The sequence below is a fragment of the Astyanax mexicanus genome, chromosome 14 (assembly GCF_023375975.1).
Source record: "Astyanax mexicanus isolate ESR-SI-001 chromosome 14, AstMex3_surface, whole genome shotgun sequence".
Lineage (NCBI taxonomy): Eukaryota > Metazoa > Chordata > Actinopteri > Characiformes > Acestrorhamphidae > Astyanax > Astyanax mexicanus.
In genome coordinates, this window is record NC_064421.1 from 33,910,306 (window position 1) to 33,926,123 (window position 15,818).

Consider the following 15,818-nt stretch of genomic DNA (forward strand, 5'->3'; position numbering starts at 1 on the left):
TTTTTTAGTAACCTTTACTTAATTACTGATATTACTGAAATGTAAATATTTTTAGTAAAACACACATATATTACACTGTCTTGACGCATGGAAGGCATGTAATACATTCTTTTTAGTATACCATCCATGTGTTGAGACAGTGAGATTGGGTCTGTTTACAAAATAAAACTTTGAGATTATGTAAATATTTGAATGTATGTTTTAACTAAAAATATTTTAATTTCAGTAATATTATATAAATTAAGTAATTGTAATTAGGTAATATTGTATGCAGAAATGAAGTAAAGTTTGCTAAAAGAAAGGATTGATTCAGCAAAAATAAATGAAGTAAAGGTTACTTCATTTATTTAGTTCAGTTCACTTATTTACTCTATGTAACATTTAAGTCTTGAAACCGAGTTGAATTTACTTAAATTTGTCTGAAATTAAATTCACTTAAAAAAAAGCAAATGCAGAAAGTTGCGAAACTTTTTTTAAGTAAATGTTATGCATCATTTTTTTTTCAGTGCAGAGCCCTAATAAGTGTGGGTTGGGTAAATATTCTTTCAAATTGGGGAGAAAATGGGATAAAAATATAAATACATTTAAAAAAATCAAAAGAGAGGGGCTCCGAGTGGTCCAGTGGATCATGAACAAATCTCAGCTCAGCTCTAAGCAGCCGAAGTCTGAGAGAATAAAATTGTCCATGCTCTCTTTGGGTGGGTAGATGGCGCTCTCTTCCCACATCACTCCTAGAGTGAATCCTAGTATGATGTTGGTCAGCACAGGTGTCTGTTAGCTGATGTTACAGAGCTGGGTCACTGCGCCTTCCTCCGAGTGCTCGTGAGGAAACGAGAGCGTGACTAGCGGCAGGGGGAGTTCATATGAGCAGGGGTTGGGCTATTATTGGCCTTCCAAATTGAAGAGCAAAATCTAAACAAATTTGAACAAAATTTGTGTAAGAAAAAAAAAAGCCAAAAATAAATACGGGGTTGAGAGAGGTGAAGGTTTAAAGACATAAAAATGAAAGTGCAGCAAGAGAGAACAGTCAGACAGGAAGAGAGAGAAAGAAAGAAAGAAAACGAGAGGGAGAGAAACAAAGCCACATGAAACGACTCCCATGATGCACTTTCACAAAAGCTTTCGCAGCACCGAAAAAACCCGAGAAGTCTCTTCAGCCGCTCTTGCTCACAGTGCTGCTGCTGCTTCTGCCATTGCTTCTGCTGCTGCTTTACATTTGAGCCATTAGCTGTGCATTGATACAGCTGCTTTCAGCGGGGGGATTAATTGAGCTGAGTGCAGCCCGCGATCACAACAGAGCAGCCCTGCTTTGTTACAGCGGCTCCAAAGACTCAATAGCTCATCACTTAACGCCTATTAGTGCCTGCATTAGGCTTGAGGAGGAGGAGGAGGAAGAAGAGGAGGAGAAGGAGGAGGAGGAGGAAGGACCAGGCCTGCACCTACAGTACAATAACACAGACTCAGCGGGAGATTTATTTAGGCAAGGGGGTTAAAGGAAATGCTAGCCCACTGTAGACCACATAGGTCTGCAACATTACTATCTAACATTTAAGATAAAGGACTCAGATCTTACACTTTTTTATGTATTTAATATTCCCCCTTATGTGGTGCTGGGCAGTTAATTCAATTAATATAATTAATTAAGCTCCTGTTTAAATGCAATTTTGAAAGTAAGATCATAGTGATTGTACATCTTTACATACTGAAACTGCTCGAGGGAATCTCAGTAGATATGCTTGTGCAGTGTTGACGCTCCACCGAGGAGGGGACACCAAAAAACGTGGCTCATAAAAATCATCATAATAATAGTAATCATAATAATGGCATACTTAAAATAAAATGATGCATTAGCATGCTAATAGATATATATGCACTACAAAAGTAAAATTTAACTTTAAATGCCTAACGCCAGCCCTGAGCTTGTGCTATTGTACTATTGTATGTGATAGGGATTTTAATACTGTACACTCTTCCTTGAACTGAACTATAAGGAGGTTATTTTTACACTGTGTTCCATTAAAAAGAATTGACTGTAAGTTTAAAGGGAGCTGCTTGCTATTTCTAAGAAAAAACTAGCCAAATTACTGTTGTATTTATACTGGTTTTATAAGTTATATTGTGCTACCATTTATAACCAGTGATGCTCTTGAAAACAAAATAAAGGCGCACCGGATTATAAGGTGCATTATCAATGAGCGTTTATTTTCTGGTCTATTTTCATACATAAGCGCACCAGAATATAAGGCGCATTATGCGACATTAGGTTGTTTTAACAGCTTGTTTTTTTGCTTGTTTTACAGTCCAATATACTTGCCTTTGATTGGCAATAGAGCTATTGCTTAGCGCAGTTAACGGCTAATGCTTAAGCTGCTCCAGCAGTTCTAGCCAGGGTTAGCAGCAGTCTACAGGGCAACAATACTCACCTCTGAAAGGCGGAAGAGCTAGTGCTTAGCGCAGTTAGCGGCTAATGCTAAATCTGCTCCAGCAGTGCTAGCAGGGGTTAGCAGCAGGCTACAGGCTAATAATACTCAACTCTGAACGGCGGAAGAGCTAAGGCTTATTGCAGTTAGCGGCTAATGCTAAAGCTGCTCCAGCAGTGCTAGCCGGGGTTAGACTGCTCCAGTCTTGAGTTTTTTACTGTATATACTGTTTATTTGTATCCCTGGATGCTGTGTCACTATCTATCTATCTATCTATCTATCTATCTATCTATCTATCTATCTATCTATCTATCTATCTATCTATCTATCTAATCTGATGTGATACATTGATTTTAAACCAAATAAATTCACATTACATAATTTTCACATTACTTCATTTTGTCTTGTAGACACAATGTAATTCATTTGCATTCAAACTTCCTCACACAACGAATGATCTGGCATGGCCACACCCACAAAAAAAATTAATGAGTCACTGACAGTTTGAGGCTTAGAATGGTCTTTTTCTATAGGCTTCTGACACCATCTGTGTGCGAACTGAATGTGCCACACCAACCTCAGTGTGTAGTCTTACCCCAAGGCTTCCTTTCCCTCTCTGGCTACAGTGCTTTCTCTGCTGCGTTATGAGACAGTTGTGTTTTTTTATGTTTTTACCAGTTGACTGACTTGTTTGTTCTTTTAGCCTCTTTCATTCTCCATCTCTCGTGATTGCTCACCATCCGTTTTCTCTCCCTCACACAGAAACTGCTGCATCTGCAGAACTTTAACACACTGATGGCAGTGGTTGGAGGTCTGAGCCACAGCTCCATCTCTCGGCTGAAGGAAACCCACTCTCACCTCAGCCCTGACGTCACTAAGGTACATTCAGATACTCCTCACACATTAACCATTAAACCAGGGGTGCCCAGGCTTTAATGTTCCGAGATCTACTTTTCCAGCAGACAAGCCATATTGTTTTCTTCCAGGCCTTCATTTTTTAAAGCCTTATAAAAAAAGAAATATGTTTATATTGATATTATCAGCAATACAGTACAATTCACACACAAAATAAATCTCACTAACCGTATTCTGATGATTTACACTTAATGGTGTCAGCCAGGTTTGCGTAGTCTGGACAGTAGCTGCTGATTGCAATTCTCAAGCCATTTTTTTTTTTTTGCTTTAGCTGGGCTTCATAAAGGAGAGACTACAAAACACTTTTACATGAATACCTTTTTATTACTTTTCTCTTCCTGAGCTTGCTTTTGGGTGGAAGTTCGCTGTCATACATTATGTGCACATTTCACATAGAGTGAATTTTGTGCCAAAGGTTTTACTCAAAAAAAAAAAAAAAAATCCGCAATCAAGCAAGATTCACTAGAGAAAAATATAGCAAATACATATATATATATATATATTTTAAATTACTTGGTTACTTTATTATTCTTTGCAAATGCTTATATCAAAATTATTTCAGTTTTGATTTGGTCAGTCTTTGCTTTCATTGCAGTTTCTGTAATCTCTCCTTTGCTTCTGCTGCATTTTACCAGTCTTACATTTTTGTGTTTTAGTGAATTTTCTGTGGATTTTTGCTGGGAAAGACTTTTGGGCTTAGAAGAAGGCTTTTCCCTTGAATCTCCATTAGTAGGTCTCAGACAAGTGTAAAATCAGGTGACAATGAAGATTCAAGGGGAAAGTCTTCGTCTAAGCCCCGCCCACCCTTCAAAACTGTGCCAAAACTAGGAAGCAAAAGAATGAAGCAAAAACACAAAAATGAAAGACTGGCAAAATACAAACTGAAATAATTTGCAAATAACTAAAATGCAGTAACCAAGTATATTTAAAACTATTTATTTGCTATATATTTTTTTCTTTTGAATTTGCAACAATTTTAATTGCGGATTTTATTGTTTGCATAAAACATTTGGCACATCCATATATATATATATATCTATATATATATCCATATATCAACGCTACCCAAATGTTCCTACACACACACAGTCGCATAACACATTTTAAATTTAAGGCGTTTAGCTATTTTTATTTATTTTTATTTTTTATTTTTTGTTATTATGTTAGGGATGGATAAATAGAAAAATATAGGAAGCCATTCTCTAATAAAATTTTTTTTTCTTTTTTTTTTTCTTTCAAGGGTAAAACTTCTACTTTTGTGTGTGTATTTTTTTCTCCCCTCTCTCCTTTTATTTTCTCGCTCTCTTCGCTTCCCCTCTATCTTTATTTTCTATTTGGTTCATTTTGTATATATACACATCGTTATGTCCTCCCTCTGCACAGTGACCTTCTCAATGGTCCTCCGAAGAAGGGGGGGTGGTAGTGGTGGGCAAAAAAAAAAAAAAACATTTGGCACAAATGTTTACTCCATACAATGAAACGATTCTTGGAAAGTGCGATGGCTACTTGGCAAATCAAGTACATGCATTTGGAGTTTGACATCATAAAAAAATAATACTCCTCCCAGTCCACATGGAAGTGTTTGAAAGCGCTATTTTAATCTCAATTAAAATATGGAAACAAATAGTATTTGCGACGTGGCTTTGCATTAATAGAAAGTTAGAGGCTGTCATGCAGGCTGTGGTATTATGGGCTTGGCGTACCTATGGTAATATATAGCAGCGGTGCATTGGCTTTTATGTTAATAAACTGACCTGCCCACTACCATAAACAGTTTAAATGTAACATATATTTAAAAGAGAAGCGATCTACCAACATGTACTGTGTGATCAACTGATCGATCATGAGCAAAACATTTTCGGCACCCCTGCATTAAACATCCTGCTGAACTCTGAACACACTCACAAATACACATACTGCACTACTGCAACACTGATAAACACAGTTCATTTATAACTGCCTTATCACCCAGTTATCAACCATTTCCACACCAGAAATAGTCCCACACTCCAGACCTGCGCTGACGTTTGAGCATGTTACTTGCACGTTGTCAACAAGTGTTTGCTGGTGTCACATGGACTGATAGTGCTGCTAATGTAACGCCACTGTTCGGTCACTGAAGCAGTCAGAAACAAAGGCTTGCTTTCCATTCTATTTGTTCTGGAACAGATTTTAAGATTTATTAATCTGGCATTCTTGTATTAGACAGCTGCAGACATCAGACACATCTATCTCAGAGCTCTCACTCCTCTGACCTTTCTCACAATATAATATTTTTTCACATAACTGCAACATGCACGTGATGGTATTCTGTATTATTCGGACTATAAGGCGCACTTACTGTATAATCTTTTCATTTTTGAAAAGGTTAGCGAGGCACCTTATAATCCTGTACGCCTTAAAATAGAGCTTTCACTAATAGTGTACCTTACAATCCGAAAAATATGGTAAATTGTTCAGTTAAGGGCCCTATAGGTGAGTGGTTAGCTGCGCACCATGCACCATGATTTAGGGCGTGTCAATGTTTTCTTTGCTATCATAACGATAGGAAAATTATGCCTTGCATGAAGGCATGAACTAATTCTCTTAATTTATCATGGATGTGTTTTGGGAGTAACGTGAAATAAACCAATCAGTGTGCCAGTTGTCATTCCCTTTAAGAGTCAGGTGAGCTCTGATTTTGGCACGTTCGTATCTTAACAGCGTGGCTCTTTGTGTCTCAGCAGAGGAAACTGACCTGTGCATTCACGCTGTGAAGGTACACCAGCAGCTCATTTAAAGCTCCACTAGGTAGGATTGAGATTTTGTGCTTGTGGGCTCCCCCTACAGCTGTAAAGTGTAATAATGTTTCAGGCAGATTGGTTTCTCTTTCTCATTTTCTGGCTTTCACAGACATATTCGGTCTCTTTCCAGCTCCTGCCAGAGTGTCTGTATGTTAGTTTGTAAAGAATGAACCAGTAGTCCTTGTAGAACTGTTAGAACTAAAGGTCGGAAAGCAGGTCGCAGTTCTTGTGAGCGTTGGTCGCTTTGGAAAACTTACAGAGTCTGGTTTGAGCTCAGAGGAGCCCGGCACAGACATGAGAGCACCGCTATTCCTCCTATTACACCTCAATGCAGCGCTGCAGTGAGTTTCAAGCTGTAATTTTACTTCTTTAAAAAGATCATAAATCAAGGAAATCCTACCTAGTGCTGCTTTAAGGTAACATCAATGTTATTTTATTCTATTTTTTTATTCTGTTTATTGTCAAGTTAAAAGTTGTGTTTTTTGCACTCTGCAGCACACCAGAAGTGTACCTGAACACTCCTCACTTCCAGACCACCACGCCCATCAGTGTAGATGTATTCCTAAACTCTGACGCTATTTTAACAGCGCAGGAGCAACCCGAGAAAATAGACTGTTGGTGGGGTGTAATGTAGCAAAGAGCATTGCTACGAGCCTTAAGCAAGGTGTACGATACGATAGCCCTATTCTCAGTCGTTTATTTCCCTGACCCACTGCCTTACTTCTACCCTCTCGAGCAGATCTGGAGTGAGATGACCGAGCTGGTCTCATCTAATGGCAACTACTGCGCCTACCGCAAGGCCTACAGCGAGTGCGAAGGCTTTAAGATCCCCATCCTGGGTGTGCACCTGAAGGACCTGATCGCTGTGCATGTGGTCTTCCCTGACTGGGTGGAGGACAGCAAGGTGAACATTGTGAAGATGCAGCAGCTCTACCTCACCTTTAGTGAGCTGGTGGCCCTGCAGAGCACGGCGGCACAGGTGGAGCCCAACATGGACCTCATCTACCTGCTCACGGTCAGTAGTCAGCATGAAAATGGATTGTTATTAAAGCTTTGGGTGCTGACTGGCTATCTTACACTTCACACTTCTGTTTTTGTAGGTAATGAAAAAAGTCCATTGCACTCTAAATGACTAGTTATCATACACTACACCCCTCAAGCTTGCTGCTGAACAAAACTGAACGCACCCCAAAACACACGCCTTACTTTACCAAGCAGACACAGAGTAAACAGATTGCTGTTACCAAGTCTTTTGCAGCCAGGATTGTTCTTTACTTAGCTCCATTCCACCAGCATGATGCTGCCACCACCATGTTTCACAATGGGGATGGCGTATTCAGAAGGATAAGCAGTGTTACAATTCTGCAGCACATTTTGCATTTGCATTTAAGCCAAAAAGATCCACTTTGGTATGTGGATACAAACTGCAAACTGCACTTCTTGTGTCTTTCTTTCAACAAATGGTTTTCTTCTTTCCACTCGTCCATAAAGACTAGATTTATGGCGTGCACAGCTTACAGTTGTCCTGTTTACAGTTTTAGAATACATTACCGTTCATTTTTGGATGATGGATTGAACAGTGATCCATGGGATTCTCAATGCTTTGAATATGTTTTTATAACCTAACCCTGCTTTAAACTTCTCCACAACTTTATCTCTGACCTGTCTGGTGATTTCACAGGACATGTGTATTTATACTGAGACTAAGTAAGCAACTTCTAAACTTAACTGATCGCACAGGATTTTATTTAGAGATTTCAGAGTAAAGACCTGTCACACCTTTTCGATTTTTATTTGATTAAAATTTTGAAATCCATGTGTACATTTTATTCCACTTCACACGTTTGTGGTTGTAAGGTGACAAAAGTCACTGTAAGGCATGTTTAACTGTAGTTACCTCTGTTCACAGCTTTCTCTGGACATTTACTACACTGAAGATGAAATTTATGAGCTGTCTCTGCTACGAGAGCCACGGAACCCCAAGTCACTGGTGAGTCACTGGTGTTAAAGGTGTATGACAATTTATAGGGCAGCTCACAGTTTTTCATTTGAAAGTACCATTAATACAGAGTTAAGTAATTTACTTTGAACATATTATGGAAATATTATGAGCAGCTCCTTGTTTCTATACTGTGTACTTTATTATGCACCTTTAATTTAGTTCTTCTGTGGTCAGGACCCCACAGAATAGACCACCATAGAGCAGCTGTTATTATTTGTTTAGTAGGTCGGCAGTAGCGCTGGCCCGAATAGCGTTTTTTGAGCTCCATATATTTGGCACTGATTGGTAGCGAATATTCGAATATTCGTTTATAAAAATACGAATTAATAACGGATTAAACTGCGAAAAAAAAAACTGCGGCCCCCTTAATCCACCGAAAAAAAAAACGATTTTCCACCCTTTCCTCGGGCCTGGTCAGGCTCAAGAAAATGATCTGTGATAAGCTTTTTATTTTTTTGTATTTTCACCCTGGAATTTCTGCTGCCCCACACCACGGCTTCTCCGCTGCGTCCGCAGGCCAGGAGCACCGCTGATCCATGGCTTCTCTGGTGCGCAAGCCCAGTGAATTGCTGTTTTTGGGTTTTCACACTTAAAAACAAAAAACAAAAAAAAGTGTTTTATATTCTTAAACATTGTTAATTATATTATAGTAGAGGAAAGTCATTGTAAATTATGTTCATGTTGGTCTGTTTCGGTTCAATGATTGTGCACTGCATAGCCATATTACTGATTTTGTGTTTTTGCACTTGGGCCAAAAGCCCAACAAATATTTTATTATAAAAATCAGTTTCGAAGTGCCTGCAAGTTTTATCATGTATAACATTACTTTTAATGTCAGAGAGAAGCAGCTTCATAAAGCTATGTTTGCTAGCAGGAATAATCTTGTTTTTTTTTACACAGTCAAGAAATAACACTTACCGCATTTAGATGGTTCCTTAAGCTACCAAAATTAAAAACCGACTACCTACTCAATGAGGGAACAAGTTTTTTTGACACCTCTGTGTCACTGCTGAACCAGCACTTCATCTACAAGGTGGGGCAGCTACTGTCTGTAAGTAGGAGTGTCTAATAGAGTGGAGGACAGTGAGTGATTAAACACAGTGTTTAAAAACTCCAGCAGCACTGCTGTATCTGATCCACTCACTCATACAACCAGCACAACACACACTATATTACTTCATACACTACCACCATGCTAATCAGTGTCTCTGCAGTGCTGAGAATAATAACCCACCACCCTAATAATAATAGCTGCTCTGCGGTGGTCCTGTATCCTGTATCACATCAATGTCAAATTCGGGGGGCTTGTGTAAATTTACTTCTCGGGAGCACAAATGTGAAATTTGCCAACAAAAAAAGGAAATTGTGTGAGCACAGAACAAAATATTGCTCCTGAGGCCTTTATTTGGATTTTAGCATAGCTAGCTAACTCTTCTCTAGCTGTTGGTAGTAGGCGGTCCTAACAAACCCTGAAGATATCAGCCAATCCCCATTCGCTGAGGGAGGCGACCCTGCTCCCACCCCCAAACTTTCAAAACTACCCCTTTCAACACTCGAGCGCAAAAGCCGTACTCGAGCAAAAAGAGCCGCTGCAGGAGATACAGGTGTTTTATTGGACAACAATGATATAGCTAACATCTGTGTAACTGTGCTATGTACACTCTTTAGAAGAGCTGTTTTCTCATGGATATTACTCTAATCTTATACCTGTATGGTCCTTTATCATAGCCCACATCACCAACAACCCCCAACAAAACACAGGCTCCTCTTGACTGGGCCTCAGGAGTGACCACCAAGCCGGACCCCTCTGTCGTCAACAAGCACATCAGGAAAGTGGTGGATGTAAGAAATCTTTCTTTACTACTGTTTAAACCCCAAGTGCAGTTCACATCGGAATTCTCCTTTAATTTTGTTCATTTATGAAACATTAATTTATATTCTTTTTCCTCCCTTTTGTCACGTAAAGTCTGTGTTCCGTAACTACGATCACGACCATGACGGGTACATCTCTCAGGAAGACTTTGAGAGCATAGCAGCTAACTTCCCTTTCCTGGACTCCTTCTGTGTTCTGGATAAAGACCAGTGAGTTCTGCACTCACCACATCAAACATACTGTCCTTACCCCACACCACACACTGTCCCTCTCGACTGTGGGCAACACACACACACACAAAAAGTTTGGAAGCAAGCTAATATATCTTTAATCATGGCTTTATAATGCATGTTGGTATGCTCTCCACCAGTCTTTCACACTGCTTTTGGGTGACCTTATGCCACTCCTGGAGGCACAACTTGACTGACCTAGCTGTGTGGCACAAGATAACCTTGTATGTGGCTTGATTCGTACGAATTTGCAATGAAAAATCTGCCCGATTTCAGCTTTGCTGAAGCATCTCCACATCACCAACGATCCTCCACAGTAGTTCACAGTGGGTGGAAGACAGTGTGGCTTGTAGGCCTCTCCAGGTCGCCGTCTTACCTTAAACGACTAGGTATTGGGCAAAGTTGAACACTGCACTCTTCAAAGAAGATGATTTCACTCTATGGTCCTCTATGGTACAATCCTTATGACCTTTTGCAAACTTCAGTCTGCCTCCTTTTTGGCTTCATCATTCTAGTTTTACATGAATTGAGCCCTGCCTCTAGGAGCCTGTTTCCAGCTGTTCTTTCCTTGCATTTCACCCCAGCTGCCATTTGCCATTCTTTTTATAGGTCACTTGCAGTTGCTGGCTGACATTCAACTAAATTGATGGCCAGTCTCCAGACCTGAACCCCATTGAAAAGATCTGGAATTTAATCAAGAGAAAGATAGATGGTTGATGGTAGATGATTTTTTTTGTGCCAGGAGTGGCATAAAGTTATTTAAAAGCAGTGTGAAAGACTGGTGGAGAGCATGCCAGGAAGCATGAAAGCTGTGATTAGAAATTAGGAATATCCATCTATCCATCTATCCATCAATCAAATATATATATATATTTTTTTTTACTTTTTCTTTAGGTTAAACATTAGTATTGTTCTTTCTAAAGGAATATGAACTTGTCTTCCTTGCATTATTTGAGATTTGAAAACACTGCATCTTTTTCGTTATTTAATTGCAAATAAATGCTCTTAATTTTTAGTAGTAATTTGGGAAAAAAAATTAAATGAAACCAATAAAGTAGTAACTTTTATAAATTAAATCCAATTAATATTAAATAAATAGTAAAATCTGAAAAAAACTGATATATACAGCTTTGGAAAAAAAATAAGAGACCACTTAAAAATTATGAGTTTCTTTTTTTTTTTTACCAATTGTTTTTTTTTTACCAAATTTTACCAAATTGAAAACCTATAAATATAATCAAGAGGAAGATGGATGATCACATACCATCAAACCAAACTGAACTGTTTGAATTTTTGCACCAGGAGTGGCGTAAAGTTATCCAAAAGCAGTGTGTAAGACCTGTGGAGGAGAACATGCCAAGATGCATAAAAAACTGTGATTAAAAACCAGGGTTATTCCACCAAATATTGATTTCTGAACTTTTAAAATGTTATGAATATGAACTTGTTTTCTTTGCATTATTTGAGGACTGAAAGCTCTGAATCTTTTTTGCTATTTCAGCCATTTCTCATTTTCTGCAAATAAATGCTCTAATTGACATATAGAGTTAAATGTTAAGTATAAAGATAAATGTTTAATATAGAGTTAAATGTTAAATATAAAGATAAATGTTTAATATAGAGTTAAATGTTAAATATAAAGATAAATGTTTAATATAGAGTTAAATGTTTAATATAGAGTTAAATATTAAATATAAAGATACATGTTTAATATAAAGTTAAATGTTAAATATAGAGTTAAAGGTAAATATAGAGTTAAATTTATATACAATGGTTATATACAACTGACAGCACATCTGAGTTATCTCAGGCTGCCGCACGAGAGGAGTGTGTTTTCCTCACTTAGTCTTCAGGAGGTCTGAAGGTTATGGCAGGCCATGAAGGACACTCGGCACATGGCCCACACACACTTACACAGACACACACACACACACACGCACACTCGTACACGTCAGATGGGCCGCTGAGAGGTTCATCTGTTCACTACAGCAATCATATTACTGTCGAATCAGTGCCTGTTCTGCTCTGAACGCAGTCTAGCAGAGTCCAGGAGCGATGCAGACTCCTTCACCCTGCTCCCACCCAGCAGCACAATTCAGACAGGGTTAAATGCTCAGGGGGCGATGGGGTCATTTCCCCTCTTTTACAAACGGTACTCTGGGACATATTTTTGTATTAGAAGTGTCACTGTATTTCTTGCGTAGCCAATGGTTGCACAATGCAAACATTCAAATTATATTATTTTTCTTTAGTTTTTCTCTTATTATTTTTATAGATTTATATCTAAAATCAGGTTTTGTTCTACTAAGAATGAATATAGAGCAAATTTGTGCATCAGTCTACTGTACTTCTGCTCGATTAACACACACATTGATTCAGATATACTATCTCAGGGCAGGCCCCTGGGAACAAATTAACTGTCGCTTTGACTAATACTCATTTATTTGTTGTTTTCTTTTCAATGTTTTCTAATACTCCCATTCACTCTCATTCATTATCGCCCTTAGTAAATCCCAATCTCCACTTTTCTAGTTAAAATTTTGTGTCAGTAACAGCAGATACAGGTATTAAGGCAGGTATAATATATTCACATTGTGCCAGCTCAATATGATGCAATCATCCTGGGTTGTAGACAGCACAGCACACTGTGGGCTCAGTGCCTGTTCTGGTCACTGTCTGTGAGGAGTCCAGCATGTTCTTTCCATGCCCTCATGGGTTTCCTCCAGGTGCTCTGATTCCCTCTGACCTCCTCATTGTGGTGGAAAAAGTCAGAACTCACCACAATCCAAGCTAAGAATTTTAACTATGACACATAATAATAATAATATGACTGAATAAAAACAAACAACTCTCTTAAACCTCCAGTCATGTTCACCTCACCCCACTCACTTTAGTTTTCTCGGTCAGGATTGTCTGTTTTCAGAAGCTTATCTTAAAGCAGCAGTTTGTATTGCTTTGTTTCTAAACTGAAAGCAGAAGCATTTCTGAGTGGAGAAGGGATAAAATGTCTTGTTTAATGGGAGCACTGTGCTGGAACGACCATCCCTTCTAATCCTAATAATTTAATTCTAAAAACTGGGGTGTCAGGTCCCTTTCGCAAGAGTTCTTCTGGTCACTTCACGCGTCTTCACGTACTTACGTCATACGTACAGCCTCTAAAAGAGGATCAGGCTCAGTTTTACTGAAAGCGAGCGGCTGGTGGAGCAATGGAGACTCCAGAAGAGGAACCTCAGAGCTCAGTAGCTCATTTACTTATAGTAAAATCAAAGTGTGTAGATGAAGTTAAGTTTCTGACTGAGCTCACTCTCTCTTTCTCTGACTGAACATGGAATAGGATTCATCCGCATCACACCCGCCCAGTTTCAAATGATTCTTCCGCATGCTCGGTGCAATTACCCATTCTCACCAGAGAGGGCCCTAAATCCCCCAAATCCCAAAACTTACATACGTCAACTTTAACTTAGCACAAAAAACATTTTTCACCACTGAATTCTTTAGCTGTAAACAATGTCTCAAAATATTTTTAAACATTAATTTATAGAATTAGACTTATATTACTGCAGTAAAAATACAAATAGGCACTGAACATTACAAAATATTACAAAATAAACATGTAATGTAAAAAATAAACTGAAAACCAAAAACCAAACTCAACATGATGCCCTGGAAGACCGGTTGTCATGTCCAGCACAACACGCATGCCCTGGTTGCCTAGGTTGTGTGAAGATATGATATGTTGTTTCATCAGGAAGTTGGTTCACATGCAAGGATCGGCATATAAACATAGGAAAGAGATGTGTACCTGCTAAAGACATTGTTTAGCCTGAAATGTGAGTGACTGAGTGAGTGAGTAGGTGAGTGAATTACCTAGCTATGGTTAGCAAACCTTCCTGATTACCTGTTTGTTCAGGGAAAAAATAGCCAGCTTGCCTGTTTCCATGGCTGGAGCGCACTGTTTGCGTGCTGTTGCGTTCTATACCTCGTAACTACCCTATACTGTGGAAGAAGGACTGGAGGAATGGCAGTGGGCAGGTTCGGAGTCTAAAACCCACACAGGTTACCATGACCACACAATACCATACAATTCTAATAAGAAAATACTGTCTGAAGGTCTGCTTACAAAGCCTGCCACTGCTGCAACATCTGATGATACATCCTTATCATTTTATGAGTTACTACAGAAAATATCATCCTTAATGGTCCGTTAAATAATCATGCTAATAATAATGTGCTATTATGCCTCACATGTTATTGTCTGTGTAATTTCTCTTCCTGTCTCTCTGTCTTCCCCTCTGTAGGGATGGTTTGATCAGCAAGGATGAGATGATGGCGTATTTCCTCCGTGCAAACCCGGTGCTGCAGTGTAAAATGGGACCGGGCTTCATCCACAACTTCCAGGAGATGAACTACCTGAAGCCCACCTTCTGTGAACACTGCACTGGATTTGTAAGCTCGCCCCCTCTACACCATCTTACATCTGCTGCTGCATGTGGAGAAGCAATCAGGGGCTGTTATTAGCAAGTGCAGCATTTAGCTTGGCCGCGCTTCTGAAGTGGCAAAGCACTGCCGGATTTAACACGCCCTCGGTGACCTGCCCCCACCATTTCCCCTTTAACTAAATGAGCAGCAGCGGAGAGCTCGTTGATGAGGATGACACCAGCAGTGGGAGGCTGAAGGCTAATTAGTAGCGGTCACTGCCAGAAGGTGCAACATCATGAGTAAAACTCTAATTTAGCATTAGTGACCCCGTGCAGTTTTTCATTTCATGTTAGCACCAACCTAGCCGTTTGACAACTTGTGAGGGTCATAGCCTTCAAAAAAAAAAAAAAAATGTGTAGAACTGCTGTGATTGGATGTCTGTGTGCACAGGCTCGTTACAACAAGGCAAGTGAACCAATCAATTGTCTAGAACCCTGAGCTGGCCTGAGGCCCTCAGAAAACAAGTGGTTAAGAACTGAACGCAATGACAAACTGTGTAAGCTGCACTTTAATTCTGTGACAGTCAATGCAGGAAAGTACATCGACACTATTATCGGAATCCCCTTTAAGGGGGCCCCTCCCACTAGTTACTGACCAGTGGTTTGTCATTCCTGCAGCCGGCAAAATACTGTATGAAAATATTTCAGCAATTATGAAGCGACGTTATCCATCCATTTTTATGGGGTCCCCCAGTGCCTTAAAATGGCCTAGAGCTCCCTTAGCAATTAGCATGCTGGCTAATACAGCTAAACAATGATCAGTTAAAAAACTAAACAAAAATGTAAAACGTAGGCTGATAATGCTGATACGTAATTATTTACACATCACAGTATAAAACAATGTATTTGGGATTTCAGTTTACTTTTGTGTTCAACAGCGCCACATAGTCTACGTTCACATTACAAGCTACAGTGTTCAAATCTGTTTTTTTGCTTTAATTGGATTTGGCTATCTTGACCGATATTTGACTAATTCATGTCCGACTTAGGACCACATATGAAAGTGGCTTAAATCTGATAAAAAAAGAAAAAGAAAAGGAAATGGATTTGGCACGTTCACACAGCCATTAAAAAAAATCAGATCTGAGCCACGTTGATCAAAAAATCAGATTTGAGC

The 15,818-nt window shown here is 39.2% G+C and overlaps 1 protein-coding gene across 2 annotated transcripts in view; it reads left to right on the forward strand.

The window, feature by feature from the left end:
* The window catches only part of rasgrp3 (RAS guanyl releasing protein 3 (calcium and DAG-regulated)), a 121,751-nt gene that overhangs the window by 88,864 nt on the left and 17,069 nt on the right, over positions 1–15,818 (forward strand). For both annotated transcript variants that reach the window (XM_007238737.4, XM_015602847.3), the window contains exons 8-13: positions 3,183–3,299; positions 6,858–7,133; positions 8,028–8,108; positions 9,849–9,962; positions 10,087–10,202; positions 14,522–14,669. In XM_007238737.4, coding sequence (XP_007238799.3) covers positions 3,183–3,299; positions 6,858–7,133; positions 8,028–8,108; positions 9,849–9,962; positions 10,087–10,202; positions 14,522–14,669 — 852 coding nt within the window. The remainder of the gene's footprint in view (positions 1–3,182; positions 3,300–6,857; positions 7,134–8,027; positions 8,109–9,848; positions 9,963–10,086; positions 10,203–14,521; positions 14,670–15,818) is intronic.